The sequence below is a fragment of the Protomyctophum parallelum genome (assembly GCF_964188405.1).
Source record: "Protomyctophum parallelum genome assembly, chromosome: 12".
Lineage (NCBI taxonomy): Eukaryota > Metazoa > Chordata > Actinopteri > Myctophiformes > Myctophidae > Protomyctophum > Protomyctophum parallelum.
The window spans coordinates 14,863,383-14,888,166 of NC_139712.1; the positions used below are offsets into that span (position 1 = coordinate 14,863,383).

A 24,784-nucleotide genomic window follows, 5' to 3' on the forward strand; every position below is an offset into this window, starting at 1 on the left:
CAGGGGTCCTTGAGGGTGTTCTAGCCCACGAGAGAACTCACACGGAAATAAGCAGACAAAATTGGAACTGGACAACCCACCTGAAATTTAATTTGTTAAATTAAAAACCTGAACTTAAGCCTTTGGAGCTTCAATGAAAACAGTGACGTATATGGGATTTGCTGGCTCTTACATTAAACAGCAGGAAAATCAGAGCACTTGTTTGAGCCAGAAAACCCCAGACCACAGAAAATCTACTGAATGTTAAAAGTTCAGGTTTTTTGAGTGCAATCGAGCTCACAAAACCTTTTTTTTTGTTGAAAAATTACAAAAACTTTTTTTTAATGTCACAATCCCTTTAAAGTCAAGGGCTGGCTGGATGCCCTGGACTCCTGGAGGATGGACAGGTAAGGGAGACCCCTAGCTCTGGTCCATATCCTTCTACTGCTATCGAAGAAGCAGTAGAAGGCTATGGACCAGAGCTAGGGAGACCCCTGTTCAAACACTCTACACGTGACTGTCACTACAGCAATGATTACTATCTCGTGCTGTCCTTTTAACCAAAACATATCACTTACCCTACATTTAAGCCTATTTTCAGAAGATGTTGCGCGCTGAAAAAGCTCACAGTGCTTAAGTTTGCATCAGCAACAACATGCATGCTGTGTGCACTCGGAGTCGTCACTCAAAGCACATTGGCCTTTAAAGTAAACATCGACCATATCATAAAGCTGTAGCCCCATCTAGTGGTAGAGCCATAGAATCGCCACCGAGTTGCCCGCTACCTCTCCGTAGCACTACAATTCTCACAATGCATCATGCTTTCACATGGTCGTCAGGCAGCGGGGTTTGTGTGTGTACGTTGCCAAGGAGAGACGATATCCTACGCATCCGCAGACACTAGACAGTCTAAACACACACACATCTAAACAGTTCATCAAGACTACAACTATGTTATCTCCAGAAACCCTGGTTATCTCCGCAGCCAGACAACGGTCTAAGGAAAGAAAAGAACAACACCCCACCCAAAGTGGTAAGTTGAGGAAAATGATGCAGAAAAATGCTTGAACCTTGAAGAACTATTATGTCACAGCGTCAATTAGGCTACACAGAGTATTTGTATTACTTTCGTCGTTGTGCCATTGAGGAATAACTAGCCTATTATTTTCTTATTATTTTTTATTTAAAAAAAAAAGTATAATTTAATTCAATAATGTTTTAGGCTTTAGATAAGTATATCCTACTGTCTCTAGATCGGATCCACTCACTGTCTGAACTCACTGTTTGTTTGTGCTAATTCATTTAATCGCATGAACGAATATATAGCCTAATTATTTGAACACTACTAACTTACTTTACTTATAGTGGACACGTTTGTTTTTTAGCTTAAATGACCTTGTCCTTGAGTAGCTTCTTAATGACATGTGGCCTGAATGCATGTCGGTAAGCCCTTTAAATCCCACCACAACAGATTGGAATATGTCTACGTGCAGACCAGCAAGCTGTTCCCCTCTCCAGACGAGTTAGCCTAGCCTATACTTCCTAGTCTCCTCAATGGATGCTGCTAGCCTGCTAGTATGAGGAAAAAACTTTTCTCAAAGTGGGATCCCCATTCCCCAGGGGTCCTTGAGTTGGTTCCAGGGGGTCCCCAGCTAAATTATTGATATGAACCAAATAGACACTTTTACATGTATAATTTTAACAAGCTATAAGCATAAAGAATTTGCGTTGGCCGGGAATCGAACCCGGGTCAACTGCTTGGAAGGCAGCTATGCTCACCACTATACCACCAACGCGTACACCGAGTAGCGGTTATATCAAATACGGTTCTGTCAGATAAGAAAGTCTGGGTTCATTGAAATGAGTGTGAGAACCATTGGTTTCTCAAAGCGTTTCTCAAAAGGATTTAACATGCACATCATAATAGATAGTCATTGTTGCATCTGTTTCACAGTAGGCTACATTTAGAACAACCTGCATTTCAGCAATCTGCATTAAAGCAAACTTTATTTGCTTTACATCCATGAACATGTTAATCGGGATGTTAATACATAATGCTCCAGACAAGTTTATTTCCTTGTTTCATTGGCTATTCACACATGAAATATAGACAAGACAGACATACATGATACAGGTAGGCTACAATAAAGATGTATTAGTGTTATTTATACACTTTTATTCAAATGCTCCGTTTTAGCATTAATGTGTTTCATTATGTTTTGCTAATTTGTTTTGAATGTGCTATGATGGTGCCAATATCACACTATACTGATCTAATTGGCATGCTCTGTAGTGTACGTTTGTTTGTTTAAATAGCAGAGGTGCTTTTGGAAAGGGAAAAATAATAAAAATAAAAATGCCAAAGGTCTTCTTGGCATGTCCAAGACTACTACTTGGGAGAGAAGGAAAGAAAAGTTGGAAAAAAATAACAAAAAAGGCCTCTTGCCTATAGGCCTACCACTTGGCAGCAATATGTCAGCATTGTTTAACTGACCTTGGTTTTTCACATCACTCTCCAAACAAATACCCAATAAATCCTTCAAACTTAGCCTTTGTCAGCGGCTTGATTAAGACATCAGCAACCATCTCTGTGGTAGGACAGTATTCTATTGCTATCTTACCATCGGCTTGTGCAGACCTAATAAAATGGTATTTCGGCGTCGGCGTCGTTAGGCTCCTCCGTGATGGTGTCACACAGCCCACGCAGTGTGCTTATGTCAGAAACTTCAGTAGCATTGGGTTCTGCTTGTAGGGCTAATGTGTGCTAAGAACAGAGTCTCCCATAACTCATAATTCTCCTCGCTACCATCAAGTAAAAGCCTGAACCACCTTTGGCCACTTTGACTGGGCCCATAATACCTGTTGCATTATTAGCCATATTAATAAAGCGTATAGTGGATGGTGGTCACATCAAGGAAACGCGTGGTTCATCGATAGAGTTTCAGCCAGGAATGAATTAACATTTATTTGCGCATGCTCAGGTAGAAGTGTGTAGATGTGCACGCATGCACGTGTCACGTGATGACGTCAACATGGCTTTGCATATATTATGTGATAATGTGCATTAAGTCAACACCTCTATGATGAACACATTTGTGAAGAAAGCTATTGATAAGCATTTATTTTCCAGATTGGTCCACAATTAATCTAACTTTCCCTAAGTGCTGCAGCTGTCAAGCTGTCAAGCTTGAATGGCTTGGTTTAGTTTATTTCGATCTTATGCCATTGGAACATTACAAGAATCATGTATTAAACTTTTTAGACATGATCGAAAAGGTATAGGCGGAAGCTAGTAGCTTATTAATGCCGATCCTTATTACATGGTTAAGTAATAACAAGGAGAAATAGAAAGCTTTATCTGGGATCCCTTATTTGCAAAAGCAAACCATACTAACAGCCGACTTTAAAGGACAGGCAACCCCCTTGACCATCTGGCTTTTTGAAAGAATAAAAATAAGTAAATCTATAGACTATCAACTACAAACACTGTACATACTAGAGTACACAACAGACTGATTCAGTGAGGTGGGAAGTGTGCTGTGTGTGACTGACGTTGTGTTGTGAGGTCACATCCTATTTACGCCCCAGCGGGCCTAATCTGCTATACGTCTGCTTGTCTTGTCATCTCCCTTGGGCGCCATGTCAGGCTCTGGCTAGTGTCTCTAGCACGCACACCTAATCCTCATCACTACACACACACAGGTAAAACCCAACGCTTCGCTTGCTCTCTTCGCCACCAAAAACCTAAACACTTTTCATCAGTGAGTAGGGCCTTTGATCTGTTTTGGGTGTATAATGTTTTTGACGTTTCTCCAACATGTGTCTGCTGTCTAATGATCACGTTCTGTTTCAGTGAAGGCTTGAGAAGACAGTAAGACACCGTATCGACAGTTGGCTGCTCTGCTGTATTTTGGAGCCACTTGGAAAGAGCAATGGATCAATCATATCTACACCGTTTTTTAACTTCAGGAACATCAATATCAACATCACGTCGATCACCATTCTAAAACCTCCTCTCCTAGGAGAGGACAAACAAGAACTTTGTAAGAACCCCCCCCCCCCACCCCAGAAAACTCCTTCAACAAAGAAGCCAGGTCTGGAAGTGACCCAAGCCATCAATGGGTTCTTTATATGACATTTTTTACGCAAGGAAGGATTTCTTACACAAGGAAAGTGGTGAACTGATGAGTCCAGTTTGAGAGATGATGAACCGTTACGCTACACTGAAGCAACTGGGCGATGGTACCTATGGCAGCGTGGTGATGGGGAGAAGCAACGAGACTGGAGAGCTGGTGGCCATCAAGAGGTGAGGAGCAGTGGTGGGCTAACACACGCGTTATGAACACACTTATAAGACATTATAATATTCTCATAAACATGTATAATTATATTTATAAGCGCTCATAAATAATCATAATACTTTATAACCTTAACACATAAACTTTATTATAATGACTTATAATATAAAGTATTATAATACTTCATAACTTGCTATGTATTCCATGTTCATAACGCATTATGAACATGTAGTTCTCTCTTCATTGAAAATTTGGAATCAGTTTCGACAACATTTTGAGTTAAAATCCCCATCAGTCCTATTTGTTTCCATCCTCCCCTTTGGACTAAACATACAGCAAGTGGAAGGAGAAGGGCTTTATCCCTTTTAGGGATCTATACAGCGATGGGTTATTTAGCTCTCTTGGAGAACTCGCCACCAAATTGAATAATCAAAATATTCGTTTTTCTTTAGATCTTTCCAAATACGTAACTTTGCAAGCACCCATTTTAAACCCTTCCCCAGTTTACCTGAGAAAACCCCAGTGGAGTCCATAATGTCTGCATCAGATTCTATGTTTAACATTTCATCAATCTATAACGCTCTTGTTCCCTTTAGAACAACTTCTATACTTGGGTTGAGGGGCACATGGGAGGATGAACTTGGGACTGAGCTGAGCGAGGAATATTGGGCTGATGTGCTGTCTAGGATTAACAATTCATGTGCCTGCTCGTATGTGCCTTATTCAATTGAAAGTGGTTCATAGGATTCATTACACTAAAGCTAAGCTTAGCAGACGATTCCCAGAAACAAATGACTCATGTAACAGGTGCCTTCAATCCCCTGCAAACCACACACACACTTTCTATTCCTGTTCAAAGCTCGCCTCTTTTTGGAAATCCTTTTTTGATACACTCAGTTTGGTTCTAGGATTCTCTGTATCACCCTGTCCTTTTATAGCTATCTTTGGTGTGTAGATTCCAGGCCGATGCGGTTGCTTTTTCCTCCCTTATAGCCAGGCGTCGTATATTGCTCCACTGGAAGAGCCCTAATCCTCCTGATGTGTCATTATGGCTAAAAGATTTGGCATCCTTTCTCCATTTGGACAAAATCTAATACACGGTTAGAGGTTTGTCGAATAACTTCTACAGAGCCTGGGAGCCATTCCTCACATTGTTGAAAGTGGTTGGTTCCATGTGTTTTGGAGGAGGCATGCGTACCCTACATACCCTACACACCCCATGCACAGTGCAAAACATTAAAAAAAATCTGAATGTTACAATTTACATCATAGTAATACTCTGACCTGTGTAATACTTTGTGTCAAATTGCACTACAATTTAGGCATTTAACAGACACTTTTATCAGAGTTACTTACAAGTGTGAAATCAGAATAAGCTGCGGGTAAGGATGAGCTGTAGTCAACAAACTAGGGAAATAGTCACATAAATTCATCACCTTTATTTATACTCAGAAATACAGTTGAGGGCAAGCCCTCATTTTCAATGTAGCCGAGGTTACAATTCAAAAATACAGTCAAAACAATCAACACAACATTATAAATCAGGATAAAGTAGTGCCTTTGAAGAAACTTGGATACCAGGTAACAATAACAATGAACCTATAGCATCTGTCTAAACAAGATGCTGGGCAGCAACCTGATATACCCACTTGGTAAACAATACTTCATTGGCCGGGGTCCCCTAAGGGTCTATACCAGGAACTATCCTTTTTTCCAGCGGCAAAGAAATAGGCAAAGAATTGCCGGCCTTAATTATGTTGCATTTTGGCTATTTTCGCCCAATGTTTACCTATTTTCACCCAATGTTCACCTCTCATGACATGCACAGATTGGGACGCTTGGGTTCATGGGGTTAAACACGTTTTAAACTCTCAGCAAGCGTTGTTCGTTTTCAGGGTTTGTTTGATTGATTGATTGATTGATTGATTGATTGATTTTATTTCACAGTATGCAGAATGGGTATACATTTCAAACGAAAGCACAAGTCAACTGTTACTTTGTGGACGAACCATGATTAAGCATTTACACTTTACAGGGCATTGGGGGCCCTTAATTGTGCCCTCACCAATGGGGCAAACAAACTATCTTACAAGCCTTTGTTTCAATAGCATGCTGACTGGGCTCAATAATGGATGAGGTGCCGGTGGAGATGCTAAGATGGTTACTAGGCAATGCAACATGTGCAGGGACGGTGAAAGGCAGTGAAAGTACAGTCAGGACTGGGTTAGGTTACGGGTCGTGTGGACGGGACTGCGTTAGTTGGCAGGTGCCTAGAGTGGAGGAAAACAATACCTGAGCGTTCCAGGTAACACTTACATAATTCCAGAAAGAGCTCAGGGTGGATTAGGGCGCACCATTCAGCAGGTGGTTCGTGCTTTTCTTGTAAAGGACAACGCTAAGTGTAATTAAAAGCATAATTATTTTAACATGAAGTCGCAGACAGTGTGTTAGTATTGAAGCTTAACACTTTTAGTTTACATACAATATGATATTTCAGTTTTATTTTGTGGTTCCACAACTTCCACTATAATATTAAGATAGCGATAGTACCACTGCCAGTCGTCATTATCATATTACAGGTGGTACCCGTCCATGGGCTTTCCCTCACGGAACAAAATAAGACGAAATTAGAGATGCCTCACACAGTGAATTATTCATGCAGGGATATCTGCATTATTGGGTTTCTTGGGTATATTTAATTTGTTTGATGTGTTTCTGACCATTGACTTTGTCTTCCATAGGATGAAGAGGAAGTTTTATTCCTGGGAAGAATGCATAAACTTGAGAGAGGTGAAGGTAAGGACAGTTTTATGTATGGGAATAGTGGGCTAGCTGGGTGTGTGTGGCCTGCAGCAACACACTAGACCGATCAGATGTTTATATGGGATTAAAGCAACAGTGCTGACTCAGCTCCTTGGGCACTCATGTTCATCAGTGGCTAACCTTAAGCCAAGGCTTGTGCAGTTAGATATTTAATGTAAGAATAATTATTTACTCTGTCGGGTCACCTTTTCAAGAAAAAAAGTAACAGTGTTCCAAAGGATCAAGGTTTCTGTCCGACAGCAATGCCCAAACAAATAGGGCCACCAGGTTGGAAGTGGTTAAGTCTGTGGGTTCTCTAAATATTTAACCTTTGAAAAGTATTGTGTAAAGAAAGAGCTTGTGACTAAATCAGAAGTACACTGGATCCATTTGAACACAGGTTATTCTTTTCCATTTCCTGAAAAGTAACATGTTTTGGACATACAGTACAAGGTTTCCAGTCCACCTGGCTGGCGGTGATGCAGACGATATTAATTAAAAGACCCTTGCTTGTGCATATAGTGATTCTCATGATGTTGGTCTTGTCCGTTCACCAGTCACTGAAGAAGCTGAACCATGCCAACGTAGTGAAACTAAAAGAGGTGATCAGGGAGAACGATCACCTCTACTTTGTCTTTGAGTACATGAAGGAGAACCTCTACCAGCTCATGAAAGACAGGTAAAAAGAAAGACGACAATTCCTACAGTGCACGCTTATGGATCATGTTGGAGATGATTATATAAACACTGGTTTGACATTGATTCCTAATTTTCCAATTACCTGGCCCAGGCCATGGAACAACACATACAAGTCTCCCCTTCCTATATGGAATTCTATTTCTTTAAAACCCTGAAAATTTGTTTTCATTGTGATACCGATAAATAAGAAAGTGTTAATGCGTTGGATGCATTGATTCAAGCTGGGACACAATCAATTGATTGATCATTGTTAAAATAAACATACTCTGAAAATGCAGGCCACGAACGCTTTTGAGATTTTCAAGTGGGCCCTGGTCCAGAAAAGGTTGAAAACCATTGCCAGAAGTTAAGACTATGTCAAACCAGGCAGGTGGCCATGTTGCCCGGGGAGTTATTTGTATAGATGTTTTTTTTATGCATGCTGTCCTTTGTTTATGCAGTAAATTCAATTTGAGATTAATGTAACACTTTAATTTAAGACGTGTAAATCATAAACGAGGACAGGCTCATACGTAATTTATCAATTTTATATTTTGCAGGAACAAATTGTTCCCAGAATCAGTGATAAGAAACATGCTATTTCAGATTTTACAAGGGATGTCATTTATTCATAAACATGGTAGGTTTACCGCCTGCTCAATTATATTTGCATGAGAGTGGATGCAATGCATGCTACAAGATCTCCTGAATTATCTGATGTCCAAATTGCATTCCAAAATGTTTTTGCATGTCCAAACAGAGGTCAGTCTTCTTGTAGTTTCTGAACCCTCTTTAACTATCTCATTCCAAAAACCGTCTGTCACTAACTCTCTATCAGTGGAAATGTGGATGCCTCACAGTCATTTAGGCTTTGACTAAAAACACAATTTTATTTCTGCAATTGTATGCTGGTTTTTGGGTAGAAGTTGAAAATGCATAGAACAGAAAGAACAATAATACTGCAAGAGGTGTTCTGTGTACTGTATGCACGCAGCAAACTTGTATGTGTGCTCTCGTACATGCACACAGGCTCGTACTAGTTTACTGAACTGTTGTACTGTAATGGTTGCTGGTTCCACATGTCCAGTGGGGATACCTTAGCTGTGCTCCTTTTGGATCTGGTTTCTTAACTTTCCTTTCCTTCGGTTTCTCTCTTCTTTGGTTTCTGTTTTCTCTCCTTCCGTGTGTGTGTGTGTGTGTGTGTGTGTGTGTGTGTGTGTGTGTGTGTGTGTGTGTGTGTGTGTGTGTGTGTGTGTGTGTGTGTGTGTGTGTGTGTGTGTGTGTGTGTGTGTGTGTGTGTGTGTGTGTGTGTGTGTGTGTGCTCGTGTGCGTGCGTGCGTGCGTGCGTGTGTGTTTGTGTTTTCTTCTCTCATGTCTGCCGTCAGGGAGAATAAGCTGTTCACAGAGAATGAAATTAGGAACATGATGTTTCAAATTATCTCTGGTTTGGTTTTTGTACACAAGCATGGTAAGATGTTCAGTCATTCTTATGCTGTTTACTAGACTGACATTACTTCAACCCTAATCTGTGTGCGTGTGCGTGTGCGTGTGCATGTGCGTGTATTTGTAACAAATATATTTTTAATATAATTACTTCACACACATATACTTGTAATATAAATATATTTATTAAAGCCACTCTTGCAGGCTTCTTCCACAGGGATATGAAACCAGAGAACCTGCTGTGCATGGGTCCAGAGTTGGTCAAGATAGCAGACTTTGGCCTAGCCAGGGAGATCCGCTCCAGACCTCCATACACAGACTATGTGTCAACTAGATGGTGAGTCAGTGTGCTCATGGTGCCTGTCACTGCTATTCTGGAGTGATGTGCAATTGTTGCACAGCAAACCGATAACAAAACGTAACCCTAGGCAGCCAACTAAATGTTGAATGACCCTCATCATTCAATGTGATGCCACGATGACCTAATGCAGAATGTGATGCCATGGTGTACTGTACACTGGACGTTCCAGACGTAGGGACTCAAGTCACAAGGTTTGGATCGGAGTCTGAACCAAGTCACGATTTACTTGAGACTTAGTTTATGTGTGAAGATAATTTCTACTTGACGTTCACTTGCAATTTGATTACTTGAAAAAGATTTCTCCTTAATTGTAAATTGTACAAAATTGTAACCACATGTGTGAAACACAGTGGTTCCTGAACCTTTCAGGTCGTGACCCAAAAGAGAGATTATTAGACGTTTGCCCGGAACCCAAACTAGTTAGCTAGAGAATAGCAGATCTACAAGCACACAATGCGTCACTTTGTGCCACACTGCGAGCTTATAGATCGGCTATTTTCTAAGGCTGCAACAGTTAATCGTAATCGAATCGATTACGATTTAGTAAACGATTGTAATCGAATCAGCAACTTGTTGTGGGTGTTTTTTCCACTTAACCATCATTAGTTGCAGAATCTCTTTACTGCATGTCTTCCCCACATCTCTCTCCCCATTTCCTGTCAGCCTACTGTCTGTCCCTCCATAAAATATATAAAATAAAGGCCACACAAAAAAAATCTTTTAAATATAGGAAACGAACATGGGATTTTTACTCGAGTCGTGACCCATAAACGTTGGGAAACGGTGGTCTAGCAGTAAGACATTTGCTATTAAGTTGGTAGTGGTCATTTGTGTTTCTCATGTCCCGTCATCATGTCTTCAGGTACAGTACCCCGCTCCAGAGGTTCTACTATACATATGTTGATGTTTGTTCTGTTCCGTCATGTCCTCTCAGGTACCGTGCTCCAGAGGTTCTCCTCAGATCCTCCTCCTACAGCTCTCCCATTGACCTGTGGGCCGTGGGCTGCATCATGGCAGAGCTCTACACACTCAGACCTCTCTTCCCTGGAAACAGTGAAGTCGACGAAATCTTTAAGATCTGCCAAGTCCTGGGCACAGTGAAGAGGGTAAGAGAGCTTTAAGATCATGACAAAATAGCACGGGGTCAGTTGAAGAAACGTGAATTGTACCTGCAATTTATGTTTTTTGTTTGTTTTTGCATTGTATACTTTATTAACAAGATTGTTAACAGTATACAGATAGTAAAGTCAAAGATTATGCTAAAAGGATAGGAAGGAGAGACATGCGAGACAAGACATGGGTTGAATTCATTCAGACCTTCAGTCTTAAAGGGATTGTGACATTTAAAAAAAGGTTTTGGAATTGTTCTTATTTTTGGGGGGTTTTCTAATCTCAATTGCACCCAAAAAACATGAACTTTTAACATTCAGTAGATTTTCTGTGATCTGGGATTTTCTGGCTCAAACAGGTGCTCTGATTTGCCGGCAGTAAGTGATGTAAGACCCTGCAAATCCCATATTATGTCAATGGGATTTGCCAGCAGATGTCACTGTTTTCACTGTGTTGCCTGTTTTCATTGTAGCTCAAAAGGCTTCCAAACCCCAAAGAAAACTTCAGACCACAGAAAATCCACTGCATGTTCAAAGTTCAGGTTTTTTGGGTGTAATTGAGGTCATAAAACCTAAAAGAGGTGATATTATGACATCACGGCTAGACGGTTAGACTTCACACTTTCATCTCCTTCACAGTCCATATGGACTAGAGCAGTATCTTTTACAGGGCCTTAGCCATGATCCATCTCTCTTAACACGGAGCATGCAGAGCCGTATCGAGTCCCAGTTCTTAAGCTTTTAGTTTATGCTGGCGAGGACAGGTTGAGGAGCTAGGGGGGGCCCCCAGGGGCCACTGATTCCACACTGCTCATGAAATATGCATTTCAGATGTGTGTATTGTACACGGGTCATGGAAAATTAATTTCCCCACAAAAGGTGATAAGTCTCATGTAGGCCTATGAATTCTTTATGGGTCAACGTTTATGTTAGTGCTGGGAATCAACCGTTGGAGCTTAGCAGAGGTGGGGGCTACCGATGGAGGGGTGTCATATTTCTAATGCACCGTTTTACATTGTCTAGAGGCAGGGCATATGTCACGCACCTTTCTGGAGTCACTAAATTGACTTATCTCCAACACGGTAATCTAATCCAGATCTAGAAGGCTTGTTGCAAATGGCCTTCTTTCTGCAGCCCTGACATGCTATAGAAATGTGATGCTTAGATTCTTAGTTAAGGGTGCGGTCTCGTCTCCGCCTGTTTGCTTGAATGGTTGCCAGGCACGGAACAGCACTGTGACTGAATCAAATGTTTGCCTTCATTGAAGAGACATGCAAAACCAAACAAAGGATGGTTGTTTAAAAGATATCGAACTAATCATTCTAGAGATTGCGTCCTCAAAACGAGAGAGAGGGAGAGAGAGAGAGAAAGAGATCAGAGAGAAACTCTGCACATGTTATATGTCATATCCCTGGACGGGCATTGACTAGTTTATAAATATTGGAAGCTCCCATGTAATATCCTAATAAATAGTGCTATTATATACCTAAACTCTATGAACGTGTCTCCTCATAGACGGATTGGCCAGAGGGCTACCAGCTGGCATCAGCCATGAACTTTCGCTTCCCCCAATGTGTGCCCACCCACCTGAAGACCCTCATCCCAAATGCCAGCAATGAGGCGATCACTCTGATGAAGGACATGTTACAGTGGGACCCCAAGAAACGACCAACCGCTGTACAGGTAGGCTAAACCAGTGGCTGTCCGTTTTGCACTGGAGATCTGAATCTGAGGGACTCTTTTATGCTGTACACCAGGGGTCTGCAACCTTTGTGAAAGTGCCATCTTTTTCATTTTCTAGAATAGTCGGTGTGCCATGTCATGATGTCAACATACATTTTAATGACACCGCATCAAAAACTCCAACATATTTTGATTGTCCAGTTGTCCACGAATATAACCTTTTCCTTTGTTTTTAAATATTTTCTTTCACAATGATCATTAGACTCATTAGAGCAATAATCCACCTATCTCTATAGGAATCCCTCCACAGTCAGAATTCAGAGTTTTAATGAATGTAGAATTATCTGCGGGATGTAATTTACATACAAACATGAGGGACAAAATCTTTTAAAATTGTTTATTCTAACCCATTTGGGGCGGGAACCCCTTTAGGTGTTTTAAAGCTATGTTATACTTTAGCTATTGAAAAATAGGAGATATACAAGCTCATAGTGCGGCACCGAGTGCCGCGCTATGAACTTGTAGGTCTGCTATTTTTGAAAGATCGTGAAAATGTGCCTCAAATCTTTGAATATATATTATTACTGAGTGAACATTTTAACTCAAATCTTTGCTTCTGGGGGGTCCCTGGAACAACATATTTTCAGAAGGGGGGCGGAGGCCAATTACATATAGTTTTTGGGGTCCTTGATATGAAATATCGAGCACCACTGATACAGAAACATATGTTTTTTCAGAAAAATGTGCCCATGATCACCCTCCTTTGTGCCAAAGGTTGCCTACACCTGCTGTACGCTACAAGCAGAACATGTGGCTCTATGCATCACATTATCAGCTCGCCTGCCGTTGCCAGGGTCACTAGTCATTGAGTTCAGTCACTGACAAAACATTGATAAGATCAACGTGTTATTGTGTGGGTGCTTATATGCATCGGAATGAAACAAGCAATATAATTTCACCAAACTATTACAATGAACAAATCTATAAAAGTGGCTATAAGAAGAGAGGCTCTGGGACTTCCCGGGTTTCATGTGGATAGCAAATTGCAAAAGAGTCTGCAAAATCCATCTCTTTCTGTTGGCTGAGCTACCAGAGAACCCGGAACAAACAGGTGCCAATTTAGCAAACTCATGCTATCACCTAATCCACCAGCACCAGTAAGCAGAATGAGATTTTGTCAATTCTGAGAAAATTACTTAATTGAATCAGTCGACTTGTGTAATTTAAAATGGCAGTGTCCTCAGAGAGGCTTGAAGGTTGTTTGTTATGCGTGGTAACCCCTGTCCTAAGATCACACACCTGAGCCCAATCATTTTAAATGCTGTTAAAGCCATACATGATGATACCCGACACCTGTGGTGTCCCGGTAGATCTGTGTATAATTATCCTCTACCTATTCCTTTGTGTTCATCACTCATATATGTATATAATCACAGTCTCACTGATAATTCCCATTCCCCGTGAGACCATTTAAAAACACTTTGTGTTGGGTGTTGATTTGGAAACTCACAGCTCCAGTGGGAGTGAGAGTGCTTTTCCATCCTCTTCTTATACGGTGCTCAGCGGTTGAATTTAGCTCAGGGGGGTTGAATTCATTTAACCCTATATTTCACTTAGTTTTTTCCCCCTTTTTTCTGCTTAAAGTCATTAAAGGAAGCATTCAGTGACTTGGGTGATTTGGAAAAAAAACCCGGTCCACCCCGGACCTCAACGGCGTCAACTCCGGGAGTGCTTGAGGGCTAAAGCACCCACTGACACAATATTAAGCCAAATAGCACCCACTGACTGAAGGCCGAAGCTAACCTAGCTCCCCTGGTCATTTTGTCACGTAGGCACACACCGTGTTTACGGTGTTCACAGAACAGGTATTCAAATGCTAATACGTAATACGGTGGCGTGGTGTGGCGTGGCGGGGGGGCACCCACTGAGGTTATAAGAACTTTCCGCCAACTGGCCCCGGTAACTAGATGTGCACATGCACGCACTACAGTGGGGGGACCTGGGGGGGGACCAGGAAGTTGTACATGACAAATCCCAAAATCATAGATATGGCACAAATGGCCCAGCAGATGGCGTGATGTCACTGAAAGGAGAGATGCTTGTACATATGTCATGTCCGAACAACATTACTGTCTGTCATGCTGGGACTTACTTATCCACTTGTTGTTAAAACGTTAATATAAAAGGTAAAATGCAATGACGTGACATGATATACAAGCATCTCTCCTTTCAGTGGCATCACGCCATCTGCTGGGCCATTTGTGCCATATCTGTGATTTGTCATGCACAACTTCTTGGTCTCAACTGCGCATGTTTCTTTCCTTCCAGGGAGCAACATGGAGTCCACCGTACGGTCTTCGCTTCTCGTCCTCTTTAAATAGTCCTTGATGTAGTCCAGGAAGTAAGTGAGCCTAGTGTCCATGACATCAGAGACACTGGGCTCACTGCTAAAATCTAAAATATCTAAAACCACATATTACACACATAAAGGCCCCCAGGAAAGTAAATCTTCTAAACGTCATTAACATATATTTTTTTTAGTTAGTTTCCTTTTAAGTGAAATCACTGAATATACCTTTAATTGATTATATAATGAGTGCACATGTTATTGATTCCAGTCAGACAAACGATAACCTACCTCAAACCCTAACCTAACCATAACCGCAAGCACGGGAGCAGCGCATGTTCGAGCGGTTCCCGCATATCAGACTAATGCTCCGTCGGACATTACGTGCGGATCCCGCAGCTAATACTATTCAACTATTAAACCCTACAAACTTAAATGACCAGGTTTCTATACTTGGTCCTTTTTTCCCTCTATACCAAATGTCTTTGCCGGGAAAATATCGGAGCTCTGTGTGAGCTTGTAGACTTGCTATTTTCGCTGAACGTTCGGATATCTCCGGGATGCTATAGGGTTCATGTGCTTAATTACTGGAGAATAAAAGGGGAAAAAGTTACATTCTCAATGATCTCTTCGCGTCATCTTCTCCCGTGTTACTAATAACGACATCTCTCTGTTGTTTTTTAGGCCTTGCGTTACCCTTACTTCCAGGTGGGCCAGATCTTGGGGCCTCGCCCTCAAAGCCAGGAGGTCAGGAAGGCCCAAAACAGGCAGTCGACCCTCGTCCAGCAGCCGTCCGAATCCAAAGTAGACCCCCAGCAGTCTGAGTCTGAGGCCGAGTCGCCCCCCAACAGACAGCACCAGGCACAGCATCGGCATCATCATCATCATCATCAACCCCTTCAACAGATCCCCCTCCCCCAGGCCGACGCTAAACCTGCAGCTCATGTTCAGATGGTGAGTAGCTGGAGGTGAACTAGAAAATACACTCATGCCACATGCACATTACATGCTGTATTAACCACTTAAACCCCATGCCCCCCCCCCATAAATCAATGCTATTGAACCAATGAAAAGACAGACACACACACACACGTCCAGTCATCGCAAAAAAAAACAACCTACATGTTAGAATAATGAGATAAGAGTTGTCTGCCCGACAGCAAGGATATTTGGCATGGAGGTGTTGTATTGTATCATGGCGGCGTGTGTTTGTACAGACGTCGGCGCTGCAGGGCAGTGAGAACGGAGCGTGTGGAGGAGGAGGAGGAGGCGGCGTGGCGGGGCTGAAGAGTGGACGCAGGCGCTGGGGTCAGACGGTGGCCAAGACCTCGGACAGCTGGGACGAGTCGGACCCCTCAGAGACCGCCGCCTCCCACTCCAAGAAGCCCAGTCTGGCCAACTCCCAGGAGGAGCGCGGCAGCCACAAGGACCATGGAAGTCGGCAAGTTCATTTTCGCCCTGTAATTCTTTGCTTGTTGTTACACATTGTAATTCCTTTATGTGTGTACTGTATATAGCTGAGTTTGAAGTCGGTCGGACGGTTGTCAAGATACGTGAACTACAGACGTACATACGTACGTACTGTACTTGGACATATCCGGTACATACATGCACGCACGCGCACTCGCATACAGAGATTTCATGCATTTATTGTAAGAATATTATTATTATTATCTACTTTCCTCCCTGATATGGGGAGTTGGGGACTGTAGTGTAAAGGGTAACCAAAAGCGTTACCCATAAGATCTAAATACGCTTTGAGCTTGGCATCAAGTGCTGGATTGATGGTAAGTGCCTGGGACATACTTGCGTCGTGTCCAGGGAGTGTACTTGTACATAAAGACCTACTGTATCTATGCTATGGGCCGCTATGCAAGTCTCTAAGTGTCCGATTCCTCTTATATTTTCAGATCCAAAGAGCAGAAGCCACTCTATACCTTCAGCACAGTCACCAAGCTTCCTAGTAATGTCAAGATGAGCCAAACAGACTCCAGTCTACCAGGATCTGCAGCACGACAACATTATCTCAGCCAATCACGATACCTGCCTGGTAAGGCTTTGTGACTAGCATATCGTTGCTGTCGGGTCGAAACCTCATGTCCAAAACTGTTACGTTTTCAGGATTCAAATTCCTAAATAACAAAACATTGCCGAAAACGTGCCGCGTTTTGAGTGTTTTGAGCTTTTAGATCTGCTATTTTTGCTACTTTTGTGTGAAACTGTAGTATGACAAAGTAGACTCTACTTTGTCATAATGGATACAATTCCCACCACCTTTCTCAAAGAGGTCTTAGACAGTGTAAGGGGTAACACAATCTTGATCCCTCTGTTTTGGGTAACTATCGACCCATTTCAAATCTACCCTTTCTGGGCAAGGTTTTAGAAAAATGCATCTTTCATCAATTGGATGTGTTTCTACAGAACAATAATGCGCACAACAAATTCCAATCTGGCTTTAGGAAAGGTCACAGTACAGAAACAGCACTTGTAAAAGTAATGAATGATCTTAGGGTGTCTGCAGACAAGAAACATGTATCCGTTCTCTTACTTCTAGATCTAACGGCTGCATTTGACACGATTGATCATTCAATTTTAATACAGCGTCTGGAGCACTGGATAGGCCTGTCTGGTACGGCCCTGTCCTGGTTTTCCTCCTACCTATCAAATAGAAGTTACTTTGTCAATCTAGCCGAGTTTGACTCAGACAAACACGACATCAGTTCTGGTATTCCACAGGGCTCGATTCTTGGCCCTCTGCTTTTCTCCTTGTACATACTGCCATTGGGCGAACTCATTGCCAATCACGGAGTCAATTTTCATTTCTATGCTGATGATACCCAACTATATCTTTCTGTGGCTCCAGATGATCCCTGTGCTTTAGACCCGCTGGTTACCTGTCTGTCTAGCATAAAATGTTGGATGAGTGAGAACTTTCTCAAGCTAAATGAGGATAAGACAGAAGTTCTCATAATCGGTTCTAGTGAACAGAAAGAATCAATATTAAGCAGACTTGGCAACCTGACTGTAGAAAGTAACAGTACAGTAAAGAACCTGGGGGTTATTATTGATTCTGAATTGAATTTTAATTCACACATTAATCATGTTACCAAGATTGCCTTTTTTCACCTTAGAAATATTGCACGAATCAGAGCCTATGTGTCCTTGGACGATGCAAAAACGCTAATCCACGCCTTTGTTTTTTCTCGGCTTGATTACTGCAATGCACTTTTTTCAGGACTGCCTAAGAAAACAACTGACAGATTACAACTTGTCCAAAATGCAGCAGCCAGAGTTTTAACTAGAACTAAGATGAGAGAACATGGTTCCGGTTGTTTTTAGGATTGATTTTAAAATTATTTTACTTGTCTATAAAGCTCTCAATGGTCTCGCACCTTCCTACCTACATGACTGCCTGCCTAAATACAGTATGTCCCAAACCGCCCCCTAAGGTCTTCCACTGCTGGACTGCTCGCTTTGCCTAAAGAAAAGGCAACAAAAAAATACGGGGAAGCAGCTTTTTGCTTCTACGGGCCGTCGGCATGGAACAAGCTCCCACTGTACCTTCGTCAGGCAGCCTCTGTAGACATTTTTAAAGCTCAGCTCAAGACCCACTTCTACAACATTGCTTTTAATTTATCTTTTATTTTATTTTTATTTTTTGTTATTCATGTCCTCACTGTATTGCATTACTGCTTGTTTTTTGTCGTTGCCTTACTTTTCTTTTATTCTCCATTGTTCTGTAAAGCACTTTGAGCTGCATTTCATGTCATGAAAGGTGCTATACAAATAAAGTTTTATTATTATTATTATTATACTACAGTTTCACACAAAATACTCATTCATCATTTCTGAAAAACATAAAGAGGTTAAAATATGGAGATAAGACGTTTCATCGACGATATGATGCAATGAATGAATGAAGAATATACCATATCAAATACATGGAGTTAAATAGTTGCAATTAGTGCCTCCAGAACACCAGCATCCGGCCGTATACTCACACCAAGCACGTTATGTTTGTTGATTTTTGTTAGGTTTGATCAACAAGAGCCAAGCTTCGTCTGCAGATAAGGAGTTGAGCGGTGCAACATTACGGGACCTGTGGGACAACTCCAACAACTCTATTAATAAACCCCTTGCTCCCATCGGAGGGGGATTATCCCTCACCAGAACCAACCCAGGTGAGTGCTGCTGTGTGCATTGGATTTATCTGGAAAAACATATTAAGGTAACATCTTTAACACTGAATCAATCTTTATCGCTGCTACATTTCCTCTCAACTTTTAAAACAGTATGGCTACCTTTGTGGGTGTTTTTCTTATGTACTTCCCCTTTACCTGGTGAATTATAATTTGAATGTTCGCACTATCTCTGCAAGAGCAATGCTGAATACTGACAGAATCAGAATCAAGATTTATTGGCCTAGTATGTTTTTTTACACATACCGAGAATTTGTCTTTGATGGTCTTCATGCATGCCTTCATAGGACATATTAGCATATCAAAAAGTCACGTTTGTTTGGTAAAGTTATACAGGGATTTACACACTAATGTGTGTACAACTTATTGCTCAATAAACAGACACTGCAGCTTACAGAGAAGTGGAAGCTGAGTTGGATTGATTGATTGATTGAATTTGAAATATTTCTTAACAGTTTGCAGAATTACAGTACATTTCAAGCACAAACTCAATACAAAGACTGTTAACTGTGAGTGGACGACCCAATTAAGCATTACACTTGTTTACAACAGGGTCCACCATGTTCAATTCATCAAAACATTTAGAGACGTACAAATAGACACTTCTATATAGTTAAAGAACAGAACAGGAATTCATCATAAGGGAAGCAAAAAGGGAAAAGAAACATATACAGTGAGGGGAAAAAGGGGGGGGGGGGGGGGGGCGGTGGGGGGGGGATTCAGATTTTACGGGGGCCAGTTTCGAATTGCAGCCGTCCGTAGGTGCCCTTTGAGAGCGATTTTGAAGGAGTCAAGGGATTCACATGTCTTAATGACTGTTGGTAGGGCATTCCACATTTTGGTGGCATAGGAGCGAAAATAATTTAGTCCCTTGTTTGTGCCGAATCTGGGTTGTACATGGTTTGTTGCACTCCCTCTGGTGTTGTGGGTGTGGACTTCGTTTACATTAAGGAAGTATTTAGACAGGTACATGGGTATCTTGGTGGTGTATCGAATCTTGTGGACCAGACCCATTGCAAGATGCTGTACTCTGTCGCCGGCCCTAAGGCATTGCAGCCATTGGTTCTAAGTTGCTCTTGTTAGCTAAATAAGGCTTCTAGGTTAATTAAGGCTTGTTAGCTAAGGCTTTCCCTTGATGACCAAGGCTCACTCTTGAAATGCTTAAACACCACATAGGTTATTTATGTGTAACTTAGAGATGAGCTAACAAAATCTCCTTTGGCAGCACAATGTAAAGACATCTATAAATTACGCTTTGACAGGATTTAGAATATTGTGGAAATACATAGCAAGTAATCTTTGGCATGCCCTGTAGCGCGTAAACCAGGCCTATATGACAGTGTCATCTATTGACAGATAAATTGACCCTGTCCTCAAAGGCCCTAAATGTTAATGCAGTTGCAAATGTCTGGAGCCAAAGGACAAAGCAGTGTTTTGGGGTGCGCAGATCAGCGTCTGCGACTTCAGAGACAGGAGACCTCTATGATACATTTGTCATGTAGACAGGCACAATGCAAGCCCCTGTTGTGTGCCCTCCTCTCTCTCTCTCCCTCTCATTCTGCCTCTTTACTCTTCATTTCTTCCTCTATTGCTTATTCATGAGATTAACTGTTGGTGTAAGATCAAGTGTCCCTTAATTCAGTGCATGGATCCCAAACTTTTCAGCCAGTGACCCAAAAACATAAATTAGATATCCACAACGTCGCTCTGCGCCACATTGTGAGCTTGTAGATCGGCTATTTTCATATTACTCCTTAAATATTTGTTCTAATTTATGGAATTTCTTAGATTTTTCTTTCATTTCTTCATGACATTACTGGAAAAAAATCATTGGATTTTGTTATTAATTCATGAAAAGTTTTGCTTTTTTGAAAATATTTTGAAATAATAATTAAAAACCAAATGTAGGAAACAAAAACTAAGGGGACCCATAACAATGTGTCCACGACCCACAAATGCATCCATCTTTCGACTTGATTTGTGAAGTCACTTCTCCAGAGAACTTCTTGTAAAAAACGCTGTTATTTTAATGCATCTGACTTCGATCTTTCACTGTTTCTTTGCCACTATATACTTACAGTAGTTGACCGCAGTGTGCTTGTAGATCTGCTATTTTTGCAGAATGTTCGCCTTGTATGCGGTTAATAACTAGGGCCTAGCCCTTGTCATAAACTACATAAAAGGCCAACATTCGGATGCCCCAAAACAATCCCCCCAAAAATAAAACCAGATTTCCCATTCTGGTTATTTAACATAGCATAAACGATGCAAGCTGAAGCTTGTAATATTAAATCAGCATTTTTTGCTATGTTTAAGACATTTTTAAAATGTTTACAATTTCATATATTAACAGTCATGCCAGGTTGAAACTAAGTGATTAAGTCTGTCTGAAGGTTTAATAAATAACTTTGGTTCCATTGTACGCAAGCACAAAAGTATTTATTATTATTTTCCATTTAACGGTTTTGGACATACCGTATAGCAGGTTTCTGCCCAACAGTGACGATATGTTGATCAGAGAGCTTATTTGCCAGAAAGGTTGCCTTATTTATGTCATCTGTTTTCCTTCCACTTTCCCCTTTCTTTCCGCTGTGGTGGTGCACACATCTCTTCTTTCGGTGGTGAGAGTAGAAGAGAGTGAATCTAAATCCACACGTAGCCCATCAGAGAAAACTGTTGTTAAAGAGAGGATACTGGAGAAAATTGACGCCTCCAAAGGTGACACATAGATTAGTTTATAGATTAGTCGCCCACCCCTTAACCTGTTAACCCGATTAGCTAATCATAATGCCATAATATAATTATGTTCCTAACTTCCTATCTGATGTTGACTTAAAATGAAAGCCGTATTTATAGCGTGCCACTGTCTTGCATCGAAAACAGCACATCTACAGGCTATAAGCTTGTAGACCCGCTATTTTTGCATGCACTTTGAAGTACTTCAAGCCCTTAACTTGCAGATTTAGGCTTTATATCATGCATTTTCTAAAGCATAACATTGATATGCATTTGAATAGACTTTATACTAATTTGATATGCAACACTACCCATGCAAACGCACTTCTAGGAACACACACTGTAGTCCATTGTCATTAGAAGGCCAACAAAGTGTCATGACTGCTGTAACAGACTCCAGCTATACAGTGGAGGAGTTAACATGTGAAAGAGACTATCTGATGAACCCTAAAACCCCAGCTGGAGATAGGATCCCAAGTACACACTTTAACCACACAACTAAGAACCGCCATTTCAAACAGATGCTAAACGGCGCTAGAACATTACTGTCTTCATGAGTTAACAATGAGGCACTTGACTAATTATGTTGATAACCATCTATGGCTACTAGTGAACTGTAAAGAAGGTGACACTTCCAACGCTGAATTACTTAAGTCATTTTGTTTGGGTTGATAGATATTTGCACAGCATGCAAATTGCAATGAACATACCACCAAATACTAGCCTCTTATATTTTCCATTCTTAGTATAGTCCTTAGATTATAATTATTTATTTTAGACTATTATGTTAGGAACATTATAGTTTTCTATGGTTGATTACAAGGAAAAAATAAATAAATAAGCAGTTCAAGACGCACAGATGGTCACAGGCATGACTGTTTCCTTCCAGGGACCTTTGTGAGCACCAAGTACAACCTCTCTGGAGGCTACATGCCTTCCTTCCAGAAGAAAGAGGTGGGATCAGTGGGACAGAGGATTCAGCTCGCCCCTCTAGGCGGCCAAAACACAAGTAAGACCACTTCCCTTCCACGAAAGCAACAAATGCTGCTGCTCTGTGAGCTCGCTGTACTGCACAGCATACTACTACATCTCCTCGCTGTTTGTCTGTTTGCGTCTGTTGGCATGTTTCACCGTTTCCACCCTGACCTTAGCTCACTGCCACTGCATTTTTCTCCTCTGTCTCTTCACCCTTTCAGTCAATCTATCTTCTTCTCCTCCTGAAACCAAAAAAGACAAACAGAAATCTGCCAAGCCCAAGTCTGAAGAAAGTACTGAAGGTAATGTGCATGTCTCTGAGTATGAGTATGTACATCTGTCAACCGCTCATTTGAACTTCATTGCACAACCCTTTTGTCGCTCCATAAAAATGGCACGTTCTCAAATGAACATGTCTATATAAAAGGGGTTGTGCAACAAAGTCTAACTCTTCTTCACTTGTCATTTCATTCTTCATGTTCTGTCGCAATTATTACTCTGGTATTCGCCTTCATTTTTGTTACTGTGAAACGATCTTGCCTTGCATATAAAACATGCCACTTGTGCCACTTGCTTTATACCGGCCGACCAAAACTACTTGGAACCTCTGGGCTCCAAGCGAGCTGAGGAGATGTGACTTGAAAACACTACTGATGGTCACTGTCAGAGGGAATCGTCTCGAATGTTGTGTCAGAACGGACATCCCTATCTGCAATCAATATTGAGCAACTGCATGGTCTATTTCTCACTGAAATGTTCACATGCTTTTGTTGAACAGTACAGGTTAAATAGATAGTTTCAAGGCATTAGCTTTAACTTAAACAATGTTTAGCACTCTCCTACACAGAGGGGTTGGACGTCACTGTGAATACCAGCTACAGTACATTGAATCCTATCTGCAATGGAAAACGAAGTTTAGATTCTTAAGCACTGATTGATTCATTGACATTTTCCAGACTATGACGGGTGGAGGAGGAGGTCAGACAGGACTCAGATGAAAGGGCCCAACTATTCCGCCCTGGGGAAGAACTCCGGGAACATTCTGACAAGAGCTCCCACCGTACAGCCAGTCCATGGCAGGGTGGACTGGGCATCCAAATACGGAGGCAATCGGTAACCACGAGAGGACATGATTCAAGTAGTGGCTTGTTGAGGTGCAGTGTGATTGCATACATCGTCACTAGAGGGGAAATAAATGTCAATCTAGACACAGAGGTCCTACTATGACTCCAATACGGAAGAATGAATCTGCCTCCCTAATCAGATGTCTACACTCTACAAAAGAGATAGATAATTTTCCAGTAAGGTTATCTTGTACCTAGCTCATTGTTCGAGTACTGTATGCCAGAAATACCAACCATTTTCAACTCTAAAAGTTGACGATAATTTGAAAGAAATGAGGCAACAGCAAGCTTTTTTTTTGTATCAAGTGTAATGGACTTTCTTGAGAAATTCTCAAAATTCTTTCACAATCAAGGAAGTGCATTCTATACCCTTTCTTTTGCGAAGTATCAAGTTAAGTATGCTATGACAATTAGAGTAAATTGAAACAAGATGGAACCATATACAGTATGAATAAACTGGGGAAATGCTGAAGACCACCATGAAGACTCCACCACACCATCTTGGTGACATTATGTACCATCATGGCACATCTGGTGCATGTTCCTGAAGCAAGTGACATTTTATGACTTTTTGCACATGCCGACATCTTTTTGTGATGTAAGCAAACCTAATGCATGTGGGAAACACTGTACAGTATAGACGTGTCGTTTATCTTCACATGGAGATAAGAGGGCGGTGCTGAATCCAGGCGGTTTTAACCACATGAACCCATGTCCCTATTCTGGGGATGAACATTTGGTGAAAATAGCAGATCCACAAGCTCACAATTGAGCTGGTAGATGGACTATTTGTGGCAAAGAGATGGTGTACAGTGGGAAAAAGGAGTTTCCCCCACTAGTTTCCTGCAGGAAACCCTCTGGTGCAGCATGGAGGATGCAGAGAGAGCCAATTATTTTACACCGACTAGATGTTCTTAATACGTTATTGTAATTTTAGATCTGTTTAAGTTGTTTTTTTATTCTAGTTTTTATTGTCAGGTATTCTTTTTATTTAAGAATGTCATTGTTTTACTACTGATAAAGAAAGAAATATATATTGTTTTATCCCTC

The 24,784-nt window shown here is 41.4% G+C and overlaps 1 protein-coding gene across 1 annotated transcript; it reads left to right on the forward strand.

The window, feature by feature from the left end:
* Positions 1–4,181: 4,181 nt before the first annotated feature.
* Positions 4,182–24,784, forward strand: mak (male germ cell-associated kinase; the record flags this gene model as incomplete). Its single annotated transcript, XM_083778353.1, has 15 exons — positions 4,182–4,285; positions 7,019–7,073; positions 7,637–7,758; positions 9,143–9,225; positions 9,405–9,537; positions 10,496–10,667; positions 12,186–12,353; positions 15,385–15,654; positions 15,918–16,141; positions 16,611–16,750; positions 18,735–18,881; positions 21,531–21,617; positions 22,525–22,644; positions 22,832–22,912; positions 23,567–24,784. The coding sequence occupies 15 exons, from the start codon at positions 4,182–4,184 to the stop codon at positions 23,725–23,727; spliced, it is 2,067 nt and encodes a 688-aa protein (XP_083634479.1). The 3' UTR covers positions 23,728–24,784.